The sequence below is a fragment of the Petromyzon marinus genome, chromosome 5, assembly GCF_048934315.1.
Source record: "Petromyzon marinus isolate PM22_M1 ecotype Great Lakes invasive population chromosome 5, UKy_Petmar_22M1.pri1.0, whole genome shotgun sequence".
Classification (NCBI taxonomy): Eukaryota; Metazoa; Chordata; class Hyperoartia; order Petromyzontiformes; family Petromyzontidae; genus Petromyzon; species Petromyzon marinus.
This window is the reverse complement of record NC_133671.1, coordinates 1,705,304-1,732,632: the sequence shown is the minus strand read 5'-3', so window position 1 is coordinate 1,732,632 and position 27,329 is coordinate 1,705,304. Positions and strand designations below refer to the sequence as shown.

Below are 27,329 nucleotides of genomic sequence, written 5' to 3'. Positions count from 1 at the left end.
CTTAATATATGCATTTCAACGCATTAATCCTCTCAACCTAAATTGGAGAGCTTTATCCAGATGCAATAATATAGAACAAGGACATTTGTCCAATCGTCACATCCCTATAAAATGCGTAACAACTATAAACCAAATGCCAGCGAACTCAGAGTGCTCATGTCACCGCCACTGTTCTCTGCGAGGGACGACTCCCCCTCTGCTGTCCCTGACATCTGGAATGTAATCCCACTGGAAGTTCGCTCCACACACCGCCTGTTTCTGCTGCTGCTACTCAAGCAGAACTCCCATTCTGTCCCCCATCTCCTCTGGTCTTTCCGATGGGGCGGGGTGATGTGGCCCAGCGGCAGCGCATTGGCTGCTTGTCGCAGAGGTTCGTGGCAGGAATCCAGCAGCCACCCTGGGTAGAATTTATTGTGAAATAATACACGCCGTCTGATTCATAGTGGACGTTAAAGATATCGTGACATCATTTGGAAATAGTTGGTCAACGCGAGTCAGAGTCATTATCAGTTGCCAAATTTGAAAATTACCCACAAATTACTGAATTGGGACTACACATAGCAACATCGCCCACTACTGGCAAACTCAACTCAACTATTTATCAACTATTTTTTTTTTATTTTACCAGGTAAGGCCCACTGAGCTATATAGCTTTGTTTTCAGAAGCCACCTGGCTTTCACAAATGATAGCTCAACGAAGTGGTTTATCATGTGGACATTAATAGCGGCCAAATACTCTAAACGCATGATGGTGATTATAAATGTAAGTGGGGGGTACCGAAGGACCCGAAGAAAAATCGCGACCATGGGGAGAGAGACATGCACACTCCAAATACACAGGGGCCAGGGTCGGGATGGAACTCACAACCTCCTGTATTCCAGGCAATGAAGCTAATATCTCCTAGCCAAAGCGGCGCCCCTAACTGACTGAGGAGTACCCTCTTGCAGCACAACGACAGCTCACACTGGGGGTCCCTTCCCAATGAGAGGGGTTGAGTTCTGACATAAGGCACTTTGATTTGCCTGGCAAGCACCTTAATATTATAGGGTTATTATATGACGTATGCATAGAGGAATATTATTTGAACAGTTTAGTGCTCGCATATCTTTGAGCACTACATTTGCACTGCCTCACTTGCGGCATACCAATACCCGCCATTCGCCACGAAGTGATGGTGATGTCACCACGGCGCCTGTGCCAGGCCAAGTGCACGTTGAGGCCACGCGAAGTGTCGAAGGCTCGCTGACAGGAGGTCACGGGACAAACTCCGGTGCTATCGGTTGACTGACTGAGATGACTGGCATATGCACCAGCTGTACCCCCTACTGTGCCAACTTGCGGCATGAGCACACACACACACGTGTCCACACGTTACCTCGGGCTCCCCATCCATCTTCCCTGCTGTGTTTGTGTTGCTTGTCGAAGCTGCATCCACCTGGTTTGAAGCATCCACCTCGTCTTCTGTACCAAGTCCCCCTTCACCGTACTGGCTCTCGGTGTCTAGATCTATCTGGTCGGCGCTGTCGGTTTGAGCTGTTGTCCCTGCTGCGTCTGTAGGGGTGTCAGTCTCGGGGTTGTAGTCATAGTCTTCATAAGCGAATTCCTCTGCAGAGTACTGAAGGCATAGTGAGAGATGGGTAGTGGGAGTTAGTAAGGGGAAGAAGCCTTTTTGGAAAGGAATATGGGTGAATAAATAAATAACTTAGAGAGAGGGGTTTGCATGGAAGCAGGAGGCGGTGTTTAGTGTGTATAATGCAGAAAGGTATTTGCCTACGATCAGGGAGACTAGGTAAGAATATATTTGGTCCGAGGATGTATTTACAGGATGTGTTTGTGGTTGTGGTGTATGGTGTGGGAGTATATGCTGCATTTGCTTTAGCGAGACACTTTTAATGAGGTCTGTTCCTTTCGCTTTAAACCAATGCTGAAATAATACCAGATGTTTGTAAGCAAGGACCCTCTCTACTGGATAACGATACGCGTTATTGTGGGGAATATAAGAAGACTCAATTAATACGTAGACAAGCCTGACACTGAACGTCAAACCCGGCCCAGAATTTGCTTGTGTTGAACTAACACTGCTGAAATGTCACTCTGAGAATATATATAAAATATCTGTGGAGGAACAAATTTGGGAAGGAGGTAAATTTTATGCAGTTTTGTTTCGATATCAGACTTGAGCTGATATCAGCTTCCAATGCAGTGGCTCTATCTCAGCGTGCAGTTGCTCAGACTCGGCGGCCGAGTGTAGGTGTGGAACTACCTCCTCATGACCTCATTGTGCCGAGGCAGTGGAAGGGGGATTTGGTTCAGTGGAGAGCGTTCATGTTGACACGAATGAATGTGCTCGTTTTGACAGAGAGCTCAGTCAAGGACAGAGGCCTCGTGCCTTTGTGGGAAGATATTTGAGAATTATTCGCTATTTATTTGGAAATGCAGTCCTTTTGTTTACACTGGGGGGACTGAAACGTTTTTGTGGGTAACGAATGATGTTGGTGAGGGGAAACAACCGTTCGCAAATGCAGGAAGTTGCACTTCTTTTTTAAAAAGCCCTCTGTGCAGGATGAACGAGTGAACGTGCGTCCAAACGAAGCTGCGATCGCGTCCCTGTGGACGGATGGGGTCTGGGGATGTGAAGCGTTCAGCTTTACCCACCTTTAATTCAGCACTGCCTCAAAACGGAGTCGGCCAGAGCTGCCCTCTAAATTCCGCCGCTACCAGTATGGCCCAAGTTGTCCTTCCACAATGCCCATTGCCTCGGTCGAAACAGCTGCACCCCAGTAGCTAGGTGCCTCTAGGTGGATTTGTGGGGTACGGTAGGAAAATATTCGCTTGAGAAATTATGAGGTGAGATGGCGAGTCAACAAGGTAGCAGCATCGATAGAGTAGAAGTGTGAACAGACTGAGATGATTCACACATTTGGCCAGGTCATAATATGACATGTTCGAAATAACGTTCAGAGAAGGATAGTTGAGGGAATGAGGAGGGGGAGAGCGAGGGGATGCGGTGATATGCTTTGAACGATGACATGAGGGCACATGACCTGACTGTGGAGATGGCGAAGGATCATAGACTTTGGAGAGAGAAAGAGAGGACTCAGAGAGCAGACTCCATTGAGTGGGACAAGCGATGGGAAGAATACGATATACAGGAGTAACTGGGTTGGAACAATGTTGCAGTGGTTAGGGCACTGCACTATAAACCTGGTAAACTCGAGTTTGATTGCCCACCATCACTAAAATCAGTAACGAGTGACATCTGCGTTGGTAGTGGGTTGCCCTTCACCAACCCGCATGGCCCAGCGCTCAAATAAGTTGCATGACCATACTTAAGACGCTGGGAAGTGTGGACCCAAAATACCCATGACGGATATTTATTTACCAGGCAAGGCCCCCACTGAGCTGTGCAGTTGTTTTTTAGAAGCGACCTGGCCACAAATGATAGCTCAACAAAGTGGCTTATCATGTGAAATGTTATATCAGCCACATACTCTAGAAATGGCATGGGGAAGCCTTCAGCTGGTGCATTGACAAAGAAATGCAGACAGTGAAAGTTAACTCACATTCGCCCAGCCTAATCCTCAACACTGACCTTTAACTAGTGAGCAAAGAGAGTGAAAAAGTGGAGCATGGAGAGTCAATAGAGGGAGCATAGAGAGTGAGGCATGGAAACGTGGATATTGAGATGTGGGAGAATGAAAAGTGAGGAGAGGAAGGGTAGAGAATGAGGAGTCTAAAAATAATGAGATGGAGCATGACGAGTAAGGAGTACAGCACAGCGCGTAAGGAGCAGGAGCATTGAGAGTGAGAAAAGGCAGAATGAAGAATAGAGAAAGGAAACGTAGAGAGTGAGGAGAGGCAGCATTAAGAGTCAAAAGTGGGAGTGAAACGAGGTACTGTGGAGAGTGCGGAGTGCGAGCATGGAGAGTGAGAAGAGGGAGCTTAGAGAGTGAGGATAGGGAGCATGAAGAGTGAGGAGAGGGAGCATGGAGATTGAGGAGAGGGAGCATGGAGAGTGAAGAGAGGGAGCCTGGAGAGTGACGAGAGGGAGCATTGAAATGAGGATAGGGGACATGGAGAGTGAGGAGAGGGAGGGATATTTGCCTTCTGGGAGGGTAAAATGTAGCACAAACATACTCTAGACCGGTTTATATATTCAGCATCACATCCACAGAGTCGGGCTTGCTTCATCCAATGCTGATGATCTGCCAGAGATGTTTATAGACCGCAAAAGCCCTCTCCTTTTAGCATGTTGTTTCACCTGACCTTGCGGTTTCATACCGAGTGTCTTTCATTACAGCGGTGATGAGAGGCTTTACACTGTTAATAGAAGGGCACGGACTAATTCGTAGGAGGGGAAAGCTGTGTGCAGTGCTCGGGCAATGAAAAGTCTACGGTGCATTGCAGTGCGCTGTTGTGTTGTGGTGGGGGCGGGGGTGGGTCGTGAACGCAGCAGCGAGGAGCAGAGGCTGGGGGTAGGACATTGTGCGTGGCACACGAGCAAGTCACATCCAATTGCACGATCGGTAAACATCCACCTCACATGGAGATTGTGCCAATGACAGAGCACATAATACGGCAGCAGCAGCAGCAATCTCACATGTCAAGATATTCACATCATGGAATTAGAGCAATAGGCATGAAGCTCACACGCACGCGCGCACGCACAAAGCTGTTGGCTTGTCGGAGTGGTTTCAGCGAGCACCGATGACACGGATGTTATCATTGACATAAAACTGCGCATGTCATTACACCGATGACATTGATGTCACAATGATATCATCGACATGTGCATCACAAGGTTGTAACATCAGAGGGGTATTCTCTGGAGCATTAGTAAATGGCCCGGATGTATATCACCGTCATCTCTGAGGTCGTGTCCCTTGCACCTTCTTACAACGTCCGTCGTGCCACGTGTCCGAATATTGGACCCTTTTCATTTAAATAAACTGTCTACCTCCCTCAACAGAATGACATGTTATCTTGTCCTGAAATTATATTTGTGCGACGTCATGTCTGTTTTAACTGAACCGTGTGATAATTTCAGTCTTCACATCTTCTCTTTCTTTCGTATGTCAGGAAGAAAAATAAACAGTTTTTGAAACGTGTCATAACTTGAATCATAAGTGTTATTTCAACCAAGCCATGGGGGGCAGTGCACACGATATATATTGCAGGTCCACCGCCAGAAAGTTGCATGGATCGCACATTCGTTTGTAATGTGTTTGATGGATTGAACTTCACCATCGTCACAGTTAGGCGATGTTTTTGATCTTCCATTTGCGGAAAGGTTTACGTACATCTCCCATGTTGGAATCGAGCATGGTTTAGAGAGGTCCATGATTGTCGGAAGAGAGAGAATCCCAGTACTTCCACAGTCGGGCCCTCAATGAGGCTTTTGTTTTCAATGTCTAAAGCTGCCCACTGCTCCATCCAGCGAGTGCTTATATGTTCATTTCCTTATTTATTTATTTTCATCTGCTGAAATGGAGGCGCGTATCCAGAAAGGTTTCCTGGATGTCAGCCTATGGAGTGTGTTTTTTTTAGGTCTTTTTGGAGCAGAAGAACAATGTTATCCATAACCTTATGGTACTCCCAGGTCGTTGTGGCATCGCGTTGCATGTTGGCTGAGGTGATATTCGCCAGCACGGTAAGCCACTAGAGTAGAGTGGACTTCAGCGCACTGCTGCTGACATCAACTGCGGATGTTGATTTCGGTATTGTGTGAGAGGTGGCACTCTACACTGGGGCATAGTAGTCTGCAGTGGAGTATGAGGGCTTGAATCAATGTCGCCAACGTGCGAGAATCGCTTCCTCACGTTGTTCCTGCAAGTTTTTGAAAAATGTTCCGTCGTTTTTTGTTGTTGCTTTCCTTTTGGCTTGTTCGAGGAGGTATGTGAGCATTCGTTCGAGAGTAACTCCTGGGTACCAGAGGCCTGGTTGTTGTTCAGGTGGACGACGATGCTCTCTTCGGTGTTTTACTTCAGACGCCAATTCTCGAAGGATGCTTCCAGGGTCTTTAGACCCTTTAGACGACGTTTAGTGTCCTCTATTGTGCAGGCTTGGGTTGTTAGTGCGCTGTTCTTGTAATTGGACTTACGGGAGGATTTCACCAGATGGTTACTGGTAAAGGGATAGAACAGCACTGGGGCAAGAACAGATCCCTGTGGGAGTCTGTTGTTGTTAATTCTTTGCTGGGATGCTGGCAGCTTCACCAAGACGGATGATGAATCAGCAGTTGCTCAGAATGTATGAGATGAGTCTGATTGTCAAACAGCAAGACACAGCTACTATAAGCTTTAGCACCATACTGTATGATATTTTGAGGAGAGGTCGATGAACACTTGTTGTGGTTTTTGAGCTCACGTTCGATGACCATCTCAATGTTTAAGCAAGTACTTGATCGCAGTAATTTCGGCCCGCTTCTGAACTCGGCTAGTTCCTTTGGGACTATATCTTCAAGCATAGGCTTCAGCCATTGAATCAGCAGTCACTCCAATAGCCTGTAGCAAATGCTAAGGGAAATCGGGCAGTAGTCTTCAGCATCCGATGCGTTCTTGGCGGGTTCAAGAATGGCTATAATCTTCGACTCATTTGGTACCACACCTAAGACATGGATGTCAGTGAGGAAAGTGCCTGGCCATTTTCTTACTCATGCTGCCAAGTTGTTGACGAATTCCAGATAAATCCTATCGAAGCCTGCAGCTTTCCCGGATCTCATCTGGGCAATATGAGCATCTACTTCCTTAATTAAGAAAGGACCAGATAATACAGAAGTTTGTTGGCAACGATTGAGAGTGCAGTATAGTTTTTTTTTGTAAGCTTGCCATCTTGTAGTTTTGTTGATCGGCCCTCGTGAATTGCCGATTAGCTGTCCGGAAATGTTGTCAGGGCCGACTTGGGGAGATTTGTAGGCCAGTGTCACTGCTGCTCCTAAAAGTCTTAGGAGGTGCCAGGATATTTTGGCTGTTTTTTTTTAGTAAAGTGCCTCTACTCTTTCACGTCACCTTTGTCTTCTTTTAAGTTTGTTTCAGTGACTCGAGCAATGCTTTTGTGGTCTCCTGCTTGTGATCGACATAAGTCTCCCGATATTTTCTGGAGACCAACGAGGAGTTGAAGGCTTTTAAAACGTTGACCTTCGCAGCTGCCTTGATGAGGCCAGCAGAGCGGTGGTGATTGGCCGTGCACATGGGGGAATCATTCTAACAGGTTGCTCTGTGGCCGTGGCATACTTCGGCCATACAGCCAGGGTCAGGTTCCAACGCAGTTTTTGGTGCAATGCGAATCAGCAGAATATCAATGCCAATATTGGGCACTGCAGGCCCTTGTTAGATATTTGGAATATAGTAAAGAATGGTTCTTCTTGATGAAATAGGATTACCGCTCTTGTCTCGTGATCCAAAATAAAAATCGGGCGTGAAACATGTTACAATGTGCTGACTTGAAAATTCCGTGATCTTTGGATGGCATTCATTTTCTGCCGCTGCCCATGATGGCAGCTGGCATTGTAGCCCCACATGGTGTGGCAGCCATTGAAGTTGCGAACATGAATGGTCGGGTGGCTTGGCGTTGGTAGCACTAGACACGGCCATTTTATACATTAGAGACTTGTAGATGTTGACCGTTATGCATCCATATGCAAAGCACTCCATGTGTTAACAGCGTACCTCGTCTCGCTCTTCATGCACTCGCCTGTCATTGTAGGCAATGCCTTACATTTAAAATACCAGTCTGACAACGTTCCAGACATAGGCACTGTGATGATTTGCACACATTACTTGCACTTTATTTACATCTCTAATTAAAACTCATTCGCAAAACATCGGCAACTGTTACAGCTACAGCACATTCTACATGAACTGGTGGTGTGCACAAGTTAATTATTTGTCTTGATTCTTCCATTTGACTGTGCGTGATATGCACTGTATAAGCACGTACTATATGAGTTATAGATGTATAGGCGTATGCACGTGTCACCACGTGGTGCTGTGTATCGGTTGATGTCCTGGTCACTCTGGCAAATTAAATGTTTCATTTGGAAGATTTTCCCAGGTGAGATTTGATAACAAACAAAACTATTCTATTGTGAGCTTTCATGACCTGGCAAAGAACCAACCTCTGCCAACCATTGCCTCCTATTTCACACCTTGGTTCTGCCCTCCTTGCATTCCTTGCCTTCTTATTAAAAGATCCCAACTAAACTTTAATAGGACCATAATGCACCATGTACTTTACCCCTCATTCACACTGGGCCATGTGTGATCCTCTCCATAGCCGAAATTAATGGAGCACAGTTTGCATGGCGCAAGGAGGCGATGGTGAGACGTAGATTTCTGGCCATCGTCACGACATCACCGCGTAAAATCAACCTCCATAAGAGGCCTTCGTTAGCTGCAAACAATGGCTACTTATACGCGGATCACAAGTTCAGCAAAATTGGAATCCTGTTGACATATCAAGTTCCTATCTCACTGCACTTGATGGAATTCAATGTACAACAGTCTGGCTGCTTTATGATACAGTACTCATTAATTCGATCCAACAACAACTGCCATTCACCACTAAGTGGCGTTCACATCACCACGGCACTTTTTGCCAGGCTATGTGCACTTCAAGGCCACTTGAATTGTTGAACGGTCACGTGACAGATCCAGGTGCTATAGGTTAACTGACAGATGACTGGCAGATGCACCACTGTGCCCCCTACTGCGCCAACTTGCTGTGTTTTAGCCACCCGACGCTCCGCTAATTTTTGTGAGCATCGCTCCTCTGCCCTCCGTTGTTGCTCAAGGGCGACTGCCTCCAACTGCCCAGTAGAGTCCTTCACGAGCATCCTCCACAGAGGCCGATCTTGACACCGCTGGTACCAGTCAGTAGCTCACCAGTGCTCAGTCACCTCCTTATCACTCTTATAGCTCTACTAGCACGCTTTCTTCATTAATTGATTCTTCCTCACATGTTGAGGACTCAGTCTACCAGACGAACTGTGCTGTCTCATCCACAATGTTCAACCACCACAATGTAGGTCACAACAACACACTCACCTCACACACTCACTCATTTCACACTCACCCACCACACTCCAGGTCACATCAGTTATCTTTCTGCTTCGTCCCTTGGCATTGCTTCACTTTGCAAGTCATCTCCCATTCTCTCTTTGCCGAAGCTGCTTCATAATATTTATCTTGCAATCATGAGAAGTGAATGCTTTGTTTTTCTCGAGAATCATTTATCCTAAGTCTGATAGTGCTGTGGTTGTCACAGACTGTCACAGGTGTGCAGAGTCGGGAATTTAAGTCAGGTTCCCAGAATGCCTATGTAGTGCATTAAAGAGTACACCACAACCACCCTCGTGTGCAAACGGGTCACACACTAGCGTTACCACCATTCAGAGTTTGAGCCAGACAGTCCTGGAATTGGCATCTGTGTTTGGGTTGCAGACATTAATGTATGCCGGGATCTTGCGCCAGTCAGGTGTTTAACTATATTACTATATCCTGATTTAGTCTGTGGGAAAGGTGGAAACCCAAGTCACACACACACAAACACTTCCAAACCTGTATTTGCAAATAGCATGTCCACACAGCACATTGTCCTGTACGGTACTTGCAAACGTATCCACACGAACACATTTCAGAAACCGTTTATCCTGCAAAAGAAACCAGGAACGATTAAAACAAATGAGAGCACACGTCGCCAGTGGCACCGTGGCACACACGCACCTCTGGCTCCTGCGCCTGCAGCGAGTGTGGCTTGGAATTGGGTTGCGTCGAGGGGCACAGCGGAGAGAAGTGCGTGCATTGGTCCTTTGCGGCCATTGGGTCTGACACAATCAGCAACTGTTGAATGTCTCCCTGAACATTCAAGGCACACACACAGGCACGTAGTGGAAACGCACACGGCACACACGCACACATTTATATCGTATAGCTCTCGGCAACAAACCAACAGTACAAATCAAATTGGTTGTGGTCAGATGGACCAACACTGCTGGGCCACTAACGACAATAAACATAATAGAGCCATAACATCGCTCTGCACCAAATATCTACATAAAAGAATAGAACAATATTTTAGAGTAAACTCGTGTCATAAACAGCCAGAGTCAAACACAATTGCCACTGGATGCATATTTATGCAATATCTTTTACGTGAACACAGTAATCCATCATCAAGTGCATTCATTAGCCATGACATTTGCTGACGTTATTACATTCACTTCCATTATTGCATTCTTATTAATATATAATAACTCATATAATTAATGTTTGTAAAATTATTTCCATTATATGTGTTTCTCTACAAGAATATTTTTTGGTATTTTTTATATTCCGGATTGTGTAATCAGTGCCATGTCACGAGACGAAGAATCCATTGGCAAATCTCGAAGGCCAGTGCAATCCTTCACGTTGTTAGAGAAGGTCCCACGGAAATGGTTATCACAGAGCTACTTCTGAAATTCCATCTTTAAGTGACCTCGGGTCCACACACTATAGCAGTGAGCAGCGCTTTCCACTCACTCTGCATGTGAGAGTGATGTTCGTCACATTGCAGTAAAATCGATGTGTTTTTTTTATTCCCAGAACTGGAATTTACACAAGTGCAGAACCAAATGTAAGGTGATGATTGTTTTTGATGCTCGGGTTGAGACCACCATCAACTCTATACTTGGGGACTCGGTTGCCAGCGTTTGAACTTATGACCTCAGTGGTGCCAGCTCAGCGCTCTGACCACTTGCCTACACAGTAACTCTTACATGTATACTCGGAGTCAGTGCAGCCTCCCTCATCCCAGATGCCCATGCGTGACAACAACCCAGCCCCTGCATGGGCTTACTAAGACCACAGTGCGATTGTGCCAGCACACCCCACCTCACTATATGGGTGCCAAAAGTAATGCTTTCCTTCTGCAAGACCTGTCGCAACTTCCACTGTTCATGTAAACAGTTGCCTATGATGAGGCTTTGCACCTTCCTCTGGGTTACCGACCTGTGGTAGATGTCTTTCCGATGTCTGTCTCAGTAACCTGCCCTCCTCCATCCGTGTGCGCCTGATCCATCACAACTCTTCCGTATGATCGCATCTATAATGCGATCATGCGGAAGTTGTTGTCCTTCCCCCTGCACCTCCGATTAGCATAGTTGGCAACATATAGCGCGAAAGAAGTTCAACATGAATACATACAATTATTGCGTTCTTGCCACATGTTATTCCATACTTACAGATCTTTATCTCTCCCTGTGTTTCCATGAAACACATCAGACTTTCTTTGTAGCTGTGTTCAGAAGCAATGCTTTTTTCCAGTTGATTTACTAAAGTCCAGCTTTGACTAAAAATCGTTATTCTTGCCTTAAATACATGTCTTTCAAAAATAACGTTTCCATTCCAAGGTGTTTTGTGTCGTGCAAAGACATAACATTTCCAATTATCGTTTTTATCCTTGATTGGCCACACATGAATTGCAAAATTCGGCATGGGGCGCTTAGTCGTACGCATGTGGGATGGGTGCATAATGCATTCAAAATAAGTCTTCTACCACTACGAACATAGTTACTGTTCCCGTGAACATCGCGCATTGAGTCCTCCACCTGCGCTCACTGTTTCCTCTCATTCATGCTGCAGGTCCGAACACTCTTTCTGTTTATTCCCTCGCACGACTCCACTTTAGAATTCCCTCCCATCATCGTCTCTTTCCTAAGGCTCTTTTCATCTTGCTCAATTCCAAAAAGGCGTTATCAATTACAACATTGACAGTGCTGTTTGTTGCTGGCCACTCGATGTGTTTGTCTTTTGGGTCTGTGCCAAACAATTGTGATATTATTTACATGGGTAATATTGTGTGTGTGGGTGTTTGAACACGTGCGCATGCTCTTGCACCTCGTAAACATCATCGTCGAGTATGCGTGTTCCGAACACCATGATACCACGCGTGTCCAGTCGGGGGGAAGAGCCGCGGCCCAATCTCTGGGTTCCCACGAGTTTGCAGTCCACGTAGAGAGACACGCGTTTCCCCTCCACGGAGAATGCCACCCTGTGCCACCTGTATGGCAAACAAGGCGGCGCACCAGCGGGCAGGGTGAACACTTGGAACGGTGTGGTGGGAGCGAACATTCGAACCTGACTGCATTCCCGAAGGAATCGGGCACCAGTGTTGCCAACTTCGCGAGTTTGTCAACGTCACTATATCGATTCATTATGGGGGGGGGGGGCATAATGAATTACTGTGATGCTGATGGGGGACTGCAGTTAGATTCAACCCCATCAGTTAGATTCAACACGTGAGTTGCCACGCGACTTGAAGGTCAGAGCCTCTTGCCGATCGCCGAGGTGGCAAGAAACTTGCATGCGGAGTTGTGAGTCACGAGCAAGCAAAGTTGCGAGTCATGACCCTGTATACTTGCAAGTCATGTCCACTAGGAGTTGCAAGTCACGTGCGATCAGAGTTGTGCGGGCTATATGGGCGCGGATAAGATCGGCCTCTGTGAAGGTGACTCGTGAATGACACTACTGGGCAGTTGGAGGGAGCCACCCTCCAACAACAATAGAGAGCAGAGGAGCGACAGACACTCACAACAATGAACAGAGCGCCGGGTGGATAAGCATGGTGCAAACCATTAACTTGCCTCGTGTGCTGTGCCAGTTTAAAAAGTATGCACCCCAGGAACTCTTTTCTGAGTATCAAGACTATTTTTTTTATTGCTACGCTTAATCCCAATTCAGTAATTTGCGCGTCACTTTTCAAATTTGGTAAGTTTGGACCATGACGCCAGCACATGAAGGCCTAACCTAGCAAATGACACCCAGATGATATTTAACGTCCACTCTGTGGTAACAAATGACCGCCGCTGGGCCGTGTCACCGCCACCTAGGAGGGAGGCCTCTGTATGTACGTGCGTCTGCGTGTCATGCACGATCTATGAATGAGCACGCGTCCTAAAGTTACGTCCATAGTCACTCTAGAGAGCGCGTTGCACTTTGATGTTGCAATGTTGGTGTGCATTTTCCACAGCGATTTGACAAGGTGCATTGATGATGATAAAAGTCTGAGTGAGCTCGCGTGCGTGCATGTGCGTAACACTGCATATGCAGTAAGCATATGTACCACTGAGTGATTAACAAGGATGATATATGTTCTCAGCGAAGTGTTTACATATGTGGGAGGAAACCACAGGGCCCAGAGAGAAGCCACGCGTGTGAGACGGGGTGGGGGGGGCAGGGCAACACTATCCCACATAGATGGAACAGATGGATATTAACTCTCACACCTGTTGTACCACATTATCCTGGCAAGCCAGCCAATGCCACTTATTCGACGCCCACGGGGGGAAGTGAATTTCGCGACATTTGTGTGACCCACCAACCCCTCGCTGCCTCCCCAGTGCTGGACTACAGGCGCGCGCCACCACCGCTACTCGTCTTCCATGCAAGTTGGAATGGATGCACCATCATTGGCAGGTCACGTGTGGTGGGGTAAAGTATGGGTACTCCCACCTCTTCCAAAATTGTCTGGCTCGTGTGGAAGAGGAGGCCAAATTCCTTCAAGAGGATCTGTCCATAGTTCCTTCTCGAGGATGCCCCATCCACTACCAGTGGCGTGAGGAAGTTATTGCAGGGCTGCACCTTTTCCAGGAACGTTCCAAGCCGCACACGGAGATGATGTCATTGGGCACATGGTTTCGCGTGAAAAATGTTGTTGCGGTGAATATAAAAACATCATTATTATTGAACTGAATCGCGACCCGAATCGTGAGGAGAGGAAATCGTATGAGGCCTAATCAAATTAGGTAAAAAAATAAAATGTGAAACGCACAAAATTGTGTAACAAGTGCAGAATATTTGCATTTGCACGTAAGCTGAGTGTTTATAACACAATTATGCTTGTTGTTTGACAATAATGGTTTTCCAGGCCTGCACTATTATTCTGCTATGACATTACAATGGAAGGACCTGAAAACACGGCTTCTCTCAATGCAAGGCCCTGTTCGATATGACTTAATTCGGCGGCCCACTGGCTATTCACGTGTTCGCCGCTGCTAAAAATTTATTAACACTGTCATAGTTCTCAGAACTGTCAAACAACAACTCCCCATTTGGGTGCTTCATCTGTCTGGGAATTGGCATCTTTGATCGGGTGGCAGGAATTGATTGGATCCGAGATCTGGTAGCGGTATTGTGTTAAACCTTCTTACAGTATACCGCACAGTGTTGATATACCTGATGCTGACTGAGAAATGTGGCCGTTTTTGGTGTACAGTAGAACATGTGGGCAGCTCTCCTATCCACGCCACGTGGGGCATGTGATCATTTGACGATACCGCACGACACCTGTCAGTTTACGTTGGGGAATGGGTCGGGGGTCTGTACTGGTTCAGTTATCAATCACCACCGATGTTAGCCAAGGCCGGGAATTGAATGCAGGTCCACTGGGTTTGTAGCGCAGTGTGCTAACCAAAGTGGCACCATTCCCCCAATTGCCGTGCTTTACACTTAGAGAAATGTACTTGCACTCTATGATAGGAATGTAACAATGAGTTGACGAAAGTACATTCTGACATTTAGCATACAATTGCTGAATAATATGCAATGATTATTTTCGTGTTATGAATTTGATGGTGTTGCGTCGAACTTGGACTCATAACCAACTAAGAGGAGGGTTCTTGCCTCTAAAGATCTGAAAGTTCACCAGCATTGGTTCACGCGAGCCTGATTCACTTGAGATGCTGAATGTCAAAACTGGCCCAGAGTTTGTGTTGAACCAATGCTGCTGGAATGATGCAATCTGTGAAGGCTATGTGGCCGATGGGATAAGTAACCAAAAATACTTTCAATTGTTTTTCACGCGAAGTGATCAATTTGCAAAGGAGGGCGTCTCGTCTGGTTATTTATTCTGTTAAGTAATCATTTATCGTTTAGAACGTGTGCAAATTATACGGAAATGTTCCCACTAGGCTGATGGACCAAATTAGAGAGTTGAAATATAAAATTCAACTCAATCGTGACCCCAATCGTCACGATTCCTCAAATGGCAGCAAGCGAGATGTAGTCTCGAAACCCATACTGAGACGTTGAAGATTGTATTCAGGTTCCCATTGGAACTTCTTGAAAGGGGCTGTTATTTACACCTCTCCTCATAGCTTGTGCTGCCTACAATGGGAAGATGGTGTTATTGATGTTACAAAAAGGTGAATGACACACGCAAGTATATGACAAAGAGAGTGAGATTGAGCAGGACACGTCACTAGAAGGGATGATGGACGATGGCTACGAATAACGATGGCAAGCCAGCCAGGTGCTGGGCGGCTCATTGCATCATAGCGTCGTGGGAGGTGGTGGCTGCTTGAGGAGACCTTCATCCAGTAGTGTATTATTCGTGGTTGAGGATGATTATGTCAAGAAATATCAAAGTACAGAATAATTTCATTTGGATTCCCCTCCCGTCGCAAGAATACTCACTTTCCATCATTGATAAGGGGTCCTTCCTGGAAAGTGGGCTGATCTTCAGGAGGAGGCCTCCCAGATTGATCCTCATAGAGGAGGGCAGGAGAGGGCCCCACTTCCAGGCCCAGCTGCTGAACCGAGCTGGAGCTATACATCGCCAGCAGGAAGGCCCGCAGGCTCGGACGCGTGCGCAGCGTTGTCAAAATTGAGAAGTCACGCGGAAACTTTCCACCTGCAATGCACGGACAACATCACGGCTGGAAGTTTGTATCAGTTTTATTTTACAGTGATTAAAAATGTTCAATTCGTGAAAAGCACTCCATCCATTCTTCCTCCGGGGTTAATTAAATAAGTACCACTTTATAGGAAAGTCTGCAGTTCATTTCCTGTGGGGAGACTCACCCCTGCCATATGAATGTGGAATTTCCATCACTGGCTCAGGGCTGTAAACAGGTGATACTGTAAGCACCAATGTCCCAATGCTCTTTTGTGCAGCAAATAACTTTAACTGCTGGGATTGTTGAACTATAGCTGAATATAATATAATATTAAACTTTCAAACTACACGTTGACAACGATCGTACCTGGGTATAGTTGTGAGGTGGGCACGCTCAGCTGGGCCTCCCTGCTCACGTGGAACGCTGTTGCGTCGCCCGCGGAGCCACCACAAGCTCCCGCAGACTTGGTGACTCCAGACGGGAGGGAGGACATTCCAAGAACTTCAAGGATGTTAACGGTCTCAGCTGCAGCACAAACGACACAGACATCCCATTTTTACCCTCACCGAAGGTTAAAAGAGCAGTGCTTCGTCATCAACATTAGAGCAATCATGAGCTGTGTTAGATAGAGCGCCCATCTCAAAGCCATTTATATTCTAACACATTGAAAAGGCCGCTCCCAGTGGCAGCTGTCCCTTTGGGCACTTAAGTGACTCAGCACCTGGCCTGCAAAGAGGCTTTAGTCTGCCAATATGGAGCGAGGGTTGCTATTTGTAATCCCAATTGAGTTTACTATTGCTTCCCAGCATTGTAGTTATGGCAGTCCACAAATCAAGACAACTTCTTTGACGGGGGAACTCATGAAATATGTCCCCATTTTTTCAGCTGCCACACTAGGAGATGGAATCGAACCGGCGACTTGTAGATTAGAGGTCCAGTGTGCTAACGAGTCCAGCACTGTGGCAGCTCCCTCCGTGTCTCAGTTAAATATGTAACATGTTGAGTGTGTTGCTAGACACGTCTACGTGCGGAGAACTTGCTTTCCTCATTCAGTTATGCAAACAAAATCGATGTTAACAGCCCCAGTTGTGCGAAAATATGAACTATACTATTCGACCCTCAGACACGTAAAACGCAGCACACCACGCAGTTTGCAAGTGCCTTGCTTTTCGAGCCCAGAAAAATACTCAGGGCTACCAAAGGTCCCTGTGGGTTAGTAGAAGTAGTAATAGTTGCTAAGCCAGGTGTCAACATGATCCATCGATGAAAGCCAGGCCTCCTGGGTAGGCGTAGTCCGTATCATCGATACCAATGATCCGTGAGCAGCATCAGGTTAAGCGTGAACATTTTCGGGGGGCCGCACGCCCACTTATGTTCGAGTTCCGAATCTGATTTTGAAACTCGACTGCAGAGCAAGGCAAGCCAAAACGTGCACTAATACACCTAGAGGACTGTGTTGAGGTCCTCTATATTGAGGAGACAAGTGCGGGATGTCACGGTAACCTTTTTGTGACGAAGTCAGACCAGCGCATATGAAAATCCTCCAGGCACTTAATGTCGAATGCGAGCAGTGTGCAGGTCTCTTGAGCAAAATAGCGTAACTGATAGGAAGCAAGTGTTGTATATGCGTGCGTTTATAATGGACATTGCATGCCCACGGTGAAGCTTTTTTAAAATCCAGATTGTATTCCAAATAAACGGCAAAGGGGCGGGACTGTTCGAATAGTGGGCGGGCTGGCAACTGAGTGGGTATGGCGAAGTAAAAGTAGGTGGATCCAAAACCAAAAATATCCCCGAGGCCACCCATGGTGTTGGTGGACATCGTGGCTTAGGGGGTGGGGGCTATGTTAAAGTGGGAAGGGGCCAGTACCTGTATGGGTGGGGCAGTTTAAGAGTAGGCGGGCCAGTGGCTGAAATGGGAGGGGCTGTGCAAGATTGGGCGGAGTTACTGACTGCGTGGGTGGGGCTAGTTGCTCAGTCGGTGGGGTTATACAAGAGAAGGCAGGCCAATGGGTAGAGCTAATGGCTAAGTGGGCGGGATAGTTGAGTGGACAGGGCTAGTGGTTGAATGGGTGAGGCTATGTGAGGTTGGGCATGGCTAGTGAGTGATTGGGCGCGGCTAGTTGTTGGGTGGGTGGGGTCATGTAAGAGTGGGCCGAATGGGCGGCGACTCGTGGCGTAATGGGCGGGGCTATGCAAGGTAGGGCGGGTTAGTTGTTGAGTGGGCGGGGCTATGCAATGCACGTTGGGCGGGGAAACCTTTCGAGTCTCAATTCCACTCCACAATTTCCCTTGCCCACCAGTAGATGGCGCTGCTCCCTTACCATTCACTGCATGTGTAGCAAACCCACCGTAATTATATAACATTTGCGTCAGCGTGGTTGTGGAGAATAGCAGTGACATAATAAATACGTAGACACTTCGCCCCCATCATTTACATTGTACTGTGTCTGTCACTCCGCAGAAACAAATATACTTGAGGTTTTTTTTTTTTACACAATGCAGCAATCACACGACCTTTCTTCTGGGGGTGCATCATTTCAGCAGATTTGTTTTCAACACAAGCACACTCTGGGCCGGTTTAGAAACTCAGTGTTTTTTTTTTTATAAGCAGAATCAGGCTTTGCTTGAACCAATGCTGGTGAATTACCAGATTTTTACAGGCAGCAAGGACCCTGTGTTTAGTTTGTTGTCCTTCCCCTGCACCTCCGATTCGCATGGTTGGCTATGCATGGTGCGAAAGAAGTTTAACATGCATACAAAGTTCAACATACAGACACCCTGTCTGTTAGATATCGGTCCAAGCTCGAGGAAAAACTCTAGCTCACAAAAAATACCACTTCATTGAGCAGCCAACCCGGCATGTTACAAACAAAGCACGTACCAAGCGCTGCCAATAACACGAATAAACCAATGGCATTAATCAGAGTCAAAGTAGAACATTTAAACATAAGACTGATGAAATACACCTATGCACATGAACATATTAAACGAATGAACACGTGAGTCTACGATCTGCGCAGCAGTATCACAATGCATTTCGGATTTGTTGCTGGCCACTTGGTGTTTTGAGATGTTGGGCCTGTGCTCAGACACGGTGTTAAGAAAGAAAAAAAAACTGCTTCGTAAGATAAGAGCAATAATTGCAAAACACAGCTCGAGATACAGAGGAAATTAAAAGCACAGAGGCGATGCATGGATGAGAGATAGGATGGCTGATCAATGTTTTCTCTCGTCTACAGAAGTTACATTTTTGGTCATTGCATAGCTTTAGTTGACTGTGCACATAACTGTGCTAGTTGCAGATCCTTTTTTATCAAAATATTTTATCACTTGGAAATCCCTTGAGAAGTATCATCTCATTCGCAAGGGTGTCCAGGGCATCCCGTCAATGTCTTGAGCTTACGTGGAGTGTAATGGTTGGCACACTGAACTCGCAATCCAGAGGGCCATCTCTCGGTGCGGCAGTTGAACCAATACGCTGGCTTGGTGAGGTGGTCTGGGTGACGTCCCCTCTTCCAAGCCATCCGGACAGCGTCCAAGAGTAGGCTGAGCAGTAGAGAGCTCCAGGGGAGGCCCTTACGTCACCAGTGGCGTGAGCCACCAATTACACGGTGTGTACCTTCACCAAGTGGTTAACGCGACGTAAATAGTTCGGATTCAAAGTGATTTCCTGCTCAAATTAACATCGAGGCACTGGTGCTCAGCTCCCGTTTGGAGCCAAAATCCACATTTCTATGGCAGAGTCGAGTCTGTTGCTGAGTAGATTCACTCACACTCACCACACTGCAGATAACCTCACCTCTCTTTCTGCTTCTTCCCTCGGACTGCTCCACTTTGGAATTCCCTCCCATCGCAGCTTCCCGTGAATTTGACTTGTTGATTTTGTCGTCCCATTTTGAGGACTGGGTTTAACAGACTCGCAGTTTTTGTCTCATCTAGACTCTGTACAAACACCAAACTAAAGGTCAAACCAACATTCGCTGACCTACTCACCACACTGCAGATCACGACAACACACTTCCCACCCACTTATCTTCGAACTCCTTCAGGCACTCACCACTCACTCAACCACTCGCTCAACGATCACACTGCAGGTCACCTTAATTTATCTACTTCTGCTCCACTTTTCAATTCCCTCCCATCGCCTCTTATCCCCAAGCTCAATTCAAGAGAAGCGTTAACTCTTCTTATCGATTACAACCTTGACAGTGCTCGCTTTTGCTGACCGCTTGACGATTTGGAGCTTTGGGCCTGAGCTCAGAAACTATTTTTAAAATAAAACCTTCCTTTTGGCTCTTTCACTGTCACAGCTGTCGTCAACGTGGAACCCTCAGACGCGAGCGGTTGGCACTGACGAGCCACAGTTCTGCGGGTGTGGAAGAGGCATATCTATGCTGGCTTCCGCTGTATCATTCGCACAGCCGAGCACTTCAACATGGCCCACATTTGGTAAATGCGAAACATTACTTGCAAATTACTCCATTGGGATATGCCCCCTTACTGGCAGAATTATGACCGTTTGCAGGCCAGGTGATGAGTCGCCTAGTGCAGCACAGGGGCAGTTGCTCCTGGGGGAGCCCTTTCAAATTTTTGAAATGTGATTCAAGTCGTGCATCGCAATGTACAGCACTCCGAGACGCCCAAAGGAGGGCGCGCCATCAGAAACAAATTATTGCCGTTGTTACCGTGTGTGCAGGTCTTGGAGGCTCGGGCAAAATTCCATCTGGGGCCACCTTACTCCACCATCCCCGGGCCGGGTGTGGCACCCTCTCTCTTGTGTGAGACCCCGGAGGAAAGTTTCCCCCTTTTGCTCCCCCATTTGGACGACAATGCTTCTTTTTTATATACCGTCCCTGAGCGGCCAGCAACAAAGTTGTTATAGGTATATAAAAGTTAAGGATTTTTTCTTGAAAAGAGCAAGATTATATTGAAAGCTTCTGCAAAGAGACGACGGGAGGGAATTCCCAAGTGGAGCAGTGTGAGGGTAGGAGAAGAAAGGGACGTGTTTTGACCTGCAGTGTGGGCGAGTGGGTGAGTGTGTGGGTGAATGGGTGGGTGGGTGCGTGAGTTGGTGAGGCAACGAGTGGGTAAGTGTGTGAGTGGTTGAACACAGCTGGTGGATGAGACGAAACAGTTGGTGTCTTGTAGACTGATTCCTCGACACGGGTGGAGGAATCAACGGCTGAAGTTCACGGGAGCATTAACCGTGGCCGCAGTGATAGAACAGTGATAAGGAGGCGACTGCCCATTGGTGATAAAGCGACTCGAGTGAATCGGTGACTTCTGGATAATTAATCAAAGCGACTTCTTTAAATTGAATTACGTGTATAATTTGTCTCTGGTTACTTTATTCTGTCATAGCCATGTGTGGATAATTGCTGACTAAAACCGCATTGAATCACTATGTAAACTATATCATATCGAGTAACGTGCTATGAAACTTAACTAGTCTAAACTTTTTCCCTTCCCTTAATCTCAACGTTCTTCACCAAACCAAACTGCACGTCAACAACTTGAAATATTTGAGCTCGTTATGGAATAATACACAGACATAAACAGTACTTTTTATTTGAGTGTTTATATTATTGCTTGGAGCGGGAACCTCACTTTGTGTAATTGTCATAAATATGCCAGTTTACTATTTACATTTAACATCGTTCACTCGCTGTGCTTTTTTAGAATCAACATCGAGATGGTCAACCCTCATTGAATCAAAGAGAAACACTGTGTAGCTGTGCATCAATATATACGGTATTGCAATATTACTTTATGTACCTTTCCTGCCAAAGAGCACGTCAACCAAGGAGATGGAGCAGGTGCTGGATGGATTGCGTCATTGCAAAATCGTGGCAGCTTGGCGACGCCTTCATCCAGCAGTGGATAGCCCATGGATGATGCTGGTTATGATGTATATAAATAATAATCAGGTATTACTATATTTCACAATGTCATGCCAATTACGTTACATTTTACCATATGTTTCACCACGTGTTTCTTTTGTTTGACATGTGTTATATTCTACGATGCACATGGAATTGTGGTCGCACGGACATTTGGACATAAAAGCACAAGAACGCCAATGCATTGATATGACAGAGACACTTGAAGAGTGATGACTGGATAAGCTAGGCTCGTAGCAATGGGCTCAACAAGCTTCAAAATCAAGATTCCATCATCAAGGCCACAGTCACGGCACACTGCATTAATTATTATTGCGGTGGATCTATCCATAAAACAAAGAGTCTCATTTCTATTTGTTTTCCAGGAGGTTCCTGACAAGTTTTGGGAGTAGTGGGCAATGCTCATATGTGTAAAATCACTTGAGCTATTTGCACGCAAATGTTCAGCTACAGTGGTTGTTGTCTTCGCTATGTGGGGTGAAGCCCGAGAACCCGGAGATGTACAAACTCCACGCAGAAAGGCACCCAGGTCTGGAATCGAATCCAGGTGCTGCTTGCTCTGAGGCACAGGTGTTACTACTGCACCACAACTGTGCCACCCACCATGAAAAAAGCATTATGTGCGCTTTTGGTCATTTGTAGGTAATTAATTAACACAAACCAACCAGGGTCTACGTGACCACAAAACAATAAAAACGCATTTTAGGCCTGTAGTGCCTCTGGGCTAATTTTTCCAAACAGCATTTGTTTAAGCAGCCAAGTCTAGACCAGTGTCAACTTTATGAATTTATTCAGCAGGCTGAGGTCTCAGAATCAATTCCGGACTGCAGCGCACGCCCGAGTTGCGTCCACGTTCTCTGCTATGCACTGAATGGACCCCATTGTGTCCATACAGTGCTCTTGCCTCAGCCATTATTTGTCGACCAGGTCCGATTCTGCTGATGAGACACAGAGAAATTGAGACCACTCCAGAATTGACCTGCTTGAAAAATCTTCGTCGTGTTTTTATTATATAGTTTTATGACACACGAGGACCCCTATCTAGCAGAGAGGGTGGCTTTGTCAAAAACATGTGGCAATTGGAAGTTCACTAGCATGGTTCAAGTAAGCCGAGCTCTGCTGATGAGACACCGTATGTAAAAACTAGTCCAGAGCTGACATTGATCCAATGCTGCTGAAATTATGCACTCCCAGAAGGCAGTGTGCCTGATTGGATGTGTAAAAATCAACGACTTATAATTGTTTATGTGAATGAACAGGTATGGGTAGGCATCGAATTTTGTCGGTTTAGTTATTCTCTTGCTTATATTAACCGAGAAGCCTCTTCTGCGGATGGACTCAGATGTTACCGTATCTATCAATGGTGAGGTAAAGCATTGTCATGTTACCCACAGGCGGAGACGCCGACACACAGTACGGGGCACGTGGATGGAGGGACACAGTTACGCAGACTCGCCAGTGTCAATGCTCACGAACTCGTGGCCATACCGAATGCATGTACAGTGAGGGAAAACAGTATTTTATCCCCTGCTGATTTTGTACGTTTGCCCACTGACAAAGAAATGATCAGTCTATAATTTTAATGGTAGGTTTATTTGAACAGTGAGAGACAGAATAACAACAACAAAATCCAGAAAAACGCATGTCAAAAATGTTATAAATTGATTTGCATTTTAATGAGGGAAATAAGTATTTGACCCCTCTGCAAAACATTACTTAGTAGTTGGTGGCAAACACCTTGTTGGCAATCACAGAGGTCAGACGTTTCTTGTAGTTGGCCACCAGGTTTGTACACATCTCAGGAGGGATTTTGTCCCACTCCTCTTTGCAGATCTTCTCCAAGTCATTAAGGTTTCGAGGCTGACGTTTTGCAACTCTAACCTTCAGCTCCCTCCACAGATTTTTTATGGGATTAAGGTCTGGAGACTGGCTAGGCCACTCCAGGACCTTAATGTGCTTCTTCTTGAGCCACTCTTTTGATGCCTTGGCCGTGTGTTTTGGGTCATTGTCATGCTGGAATATCCATCCACGACCCATTTTCAATGCCCTGGCTGAGGGAAGGAGGTTCTCACCCAAAATTTGACGGTACATGGCCCCGTCCATCGTCCCTTTGATGCGGTGAAGTTGTCCTGTCCCGTTGACAGAAAAACACCCCTAAATCATAATGTTTCCACCTCCAAGTTTGATGGTGGGGATGGTGTTCTTGGGGTCATAGGCAGCATTCCTCCTCCTCCAAACACGGCGAGTTGAGTTGATGCCAAAGAGCTCCATTTTGGTCTCATCTGACCACAACACTTTCACCCAGTTGTCCTCTGAATCATTCAGATGTTCATTGGCAAACTTCAGACGGGCATGTATATGTGCTTTCTTGAGCAGGGGGACCTTGCGGGCGCTGCAGGATTTCAGTCCTTCACGGCTTAGTGTGTTACCAATTGTTTTATTGGTGACTATGGTCCCAGCTGCCTTGAGATCATTAACAAGATCCTCCCGTGTAGTTCTGGGCTGATTCCTCACCGTTCTCATGATCATTGCAACTCCACGAGGTGAGATCTTGCATGGAGCCCCAGGCCGAGGGAGATTGACAGTTCTTTTGTGTTTCTTCCTTTTGCGAATAATCACACCATTTGTTGTCACCTTCTCACCAAGCTGCTTGGCAATGGTCTTATAGCCCATTCCAGCCTTGTGTAGGTCTACAATCTTGTCCCTGACATCCTTGGAGAGCTCTTTGGTCTTGGCCATGGTGGAGCGTTTGGAATCTGATTGATTGATTGCTTCTGTGGACATGTGTCTTTTATACAGGTAACAAGCTGAGATTAGGAGCACTCCCTTTAAGAGTGTGCTCCAAATCCCAGCTCGTTACCTGTATAAAAGACACCTGGGAGCCAGAACTATTTCTGAATGAGAGGGGGTCAATACTTATTTCCCTCATTTAAATGCAAATCAATTTATAACATTTTGACATGCGTTTTCTGGATTTTCTTGTTGTTATTCTGTCTCTCACTGTTCCAATAAATCTACCATTAAAATCATAGACTGGTCATTTCTTTGTCAGTGGGCAAACGTACAAAATCAGCAGGGGATCAAATACTTTTTTCCCTCACTGTACATAGTACCATCTCGAAAAACCTCCGTCCATCTACTCTAGCATTTACTTTGGCTTGATTAGAGGACTCGTTCTTGTGCATTTCCCGCAAATTCACGAGATTCCAGGCAAGTTTCTCGACATTATTACAACCCTTTCATTACGCCTACACTTCATACACAATGTGCAAAATACACACACGCGCACGCACGCGTGTCGTATCATATAATGCGCCGCTCTGTGTGGGAACTCCAACGCCAAGTGAACGGCACAAGTTGTGACTTCTCAAAAATAAAAGTACAAGCGCGCAAAGCTACATACAAACAAAGATCCGTATAGCCTTAACAGACTTTAAGGGCAAATGCTGTTTGCGAGCACCCTTTTTAAGGCCGGTACGGTACACGAGGGTGTGGGTGGTCAGCACCACCACCACGCCCGACGTTGTTGACACACCGCACCAGGTACGATTCTCGTTTGAGGTTGAGCCTACCTAGAAGAGGCCCAGAACCTGTTCAGAAAATCGCCACTGATTTTGACCATGAGCGGGAATCGAACTCGAGTTGCTGGGTTTGTAATGCAGCGGCGCTTACCGCTGCTACACACGCCCACACACACCGGGGCGTGGAACAAACGTACACACAATGAGTGAGCACGAGCACCCGTGTATTCCCAACGCATAACGACGAACGCCCGCACGCCGGCACATTTGCATACATATGCATGTGAACGGTGGGTCCACCAGGCTTCAGGTTTTGAAAGGAGATCAGGTGCTGCGCTGTGCTGGCAACGCGAGGTCAGCGGTGGGAGGAGGGGGCCCGGGGTGGAGGAGGCAGCGGCTTCTGTGGCGCGAGTATGTGTGAGAAGGGGGGGGAGCAGGAGAAAGAGAGAAGGGGTCTTCTGTCTGTCTGCGCCTGTGTGCGCGCGTGTGCGCGTGCGTGCACGTCTGTGCGAAACTCTTCATGTAATAGGTGCTCGCCAACAGACTGCGCTGCAGATGCCGCGGCTAAGAAGGGGCATCTTTGTGAACAATATTCGAAGTTGTCTGCGTACGTTTTTATTTATTATATTTTATGATAATATAGTTTGGCTTGGAGGAGGAGGGTGGGGGTGAAAATCTAGCGGCTTATTGTCCAAAGATCCTCGCAATAAAATCCCGATGGCAACAGAGAGAATTTGCGAGAGGGGGGGGGGGACCCTCCGCTCATGCAGCCGCTTATTGCATTTTTAGAATAGTTTGCGATGGGTTCAGGGAAACACGTGGGGAGAATAAACATCACAGGTTAGGAGTCTTGAGAAGAAAGGCGAGCGTCGCGCTGCGCTGCCGCACGACAAGCCACGCGCTGCAGATGGGACGCTGATGCAAAGCAAATGTAAGGCCAAGCTTTGGGGAGGGACAGAGATTCTGCCAGCTTTGAGTCGCAATGAGTGAGCCAAACAATCAGGCGATTGTGTCTCAACCCACCAACGAGAGCGAGTCTGGTTGACTGTTAAAACTGATTATTATTTTTTTGTCTTCATATATGTGAAAAAGGAAATTATGGCTTACAATTCGAGCACACGGTTTGTGTCGATTAGATATTATCATTGTCAATCAATGGTGATGCAAGCGCTCATTAGTACGTGCTTATCGTGAATATGTACCCACTTGGTTGTGTGTGTGTGTGAGGGTGGGGGGTGTGATTGCGGCTTGTGTGTGCCAGTGAATGAGCGATCATGTGTTTTCACTCTGTGTGTGTGTGCAGCTGGGATGGGAAATATGGAGAACCAAAAAAACAATTTGTCCGAGGGAAGGTGGAGGCAACAGAGTGAGAAAACACATTGTGGGAGTCTGAGGAGCCCGAGGAGCAGGGGAAGTGGGAGAGACAGGAGGAGGCAGGGTAGAGTGAGGAATTGTATCGGGTGCGCGTGGAGGAAACCGCGCGCGCACGCAAAGAACGTCGTAAGAGAAGAAACACGCAGCCGAGATGATGGAAGGGGTCAGCAGTGTCCAGGACCAAGTCACCACGCGGATAGCGCGCCTTACTGCCCTCCGTGTAGAAAATAAATGTTCTTTTTATACATCCCATCAGCATTAAGGGCTCCTGGGAGTGTATTCCAGGAGGCAGCAATGATTCAACGCAAGCAAACTCTGGACCGGTTTCGACATTTAGTGTCTCATCAGCAGCGTCGGGTTAACTTAGACCAATAATGTTAAACTGCCAGGTGTTTAGAGGCAAGGACCCTCCTCTCTGTTCGACTCAGAGCAATGGAGCACACAACATCGAATAATAATTATTGGCATCGTTGTGTGGGAATATAAGTACAACATAAATAAACCAACAGTGTTCCTCCGTTCCACATCGCATTCATTGTGAAGGATGTTTGACGTGTTTCATGAACGCTAAAAGAACAACCGTGTATGTATGAACTTCTTTCGCACCATACGTAGCCAACGGTGTTAATCGGAGGTGCGGGGGAAGGACAACGAACTAAGTACAAAAGTAGTTCTAAAGGAAAACAATAAAATATATATTTTATTATTTTATTGTTTCCCTTCAACGTGACTTTACCGAAAGAGCTAAAATAATAACAATTTATATTTTATTATTTTATTGTTTCCCTTCATCGTGACTTTACCGAAACAGCTAAGAATATGAATTACTGCAGTCACGAAAGCTTTAAATAAAAATTTAGTTCTAAAGGATTAAG

General features: G+C 46.5%; 1 protein-coding gene across 8 annotated transcripts in view; it reads right to left on the bottom strand.

The window, feature by feature from the left end:
* Positions 1-27,329, bottom strand: part of LOC116938937 (uncharacterized) — a 166,960-nt gene that overhangs the window by 113,841 nt on the left and 25,790 nt on the right. For 4 of the 8 annotated variants that reach the window (XM_032946684.2, XM_032946686.2, XM_032946681.2 and 1 more), the window contains exons 2-6: positions 16,023-16,181; positions 15,454-15,670; positions 11,878-12,040; positions 9,724-9,855; positions 1,377-1,616 (exon numbers count right to left, since the gene is read on the bottom strand). In XM_032946684.2, coding sequence (XP_032802575.2) covers positions 1,377-1,616; positions 9,724-9,855; positions 11,878-12,040; positions 15,454-15,670; positions 16,023-16,181 — 911 coding nt within the window. The remainder of the gene's footprint in view (positions 1-1,376; positions 1,617-9,723; positions 9,856-11,877; positions 12,041-15,453; positions 15,671-16,022; positions 16,182-27,329) is intronic. The other 4 variants (XM_032946683.2, XM_032946687.2, XM_032946685.2 and 1 more) reach the window with 1 other exon arrangement.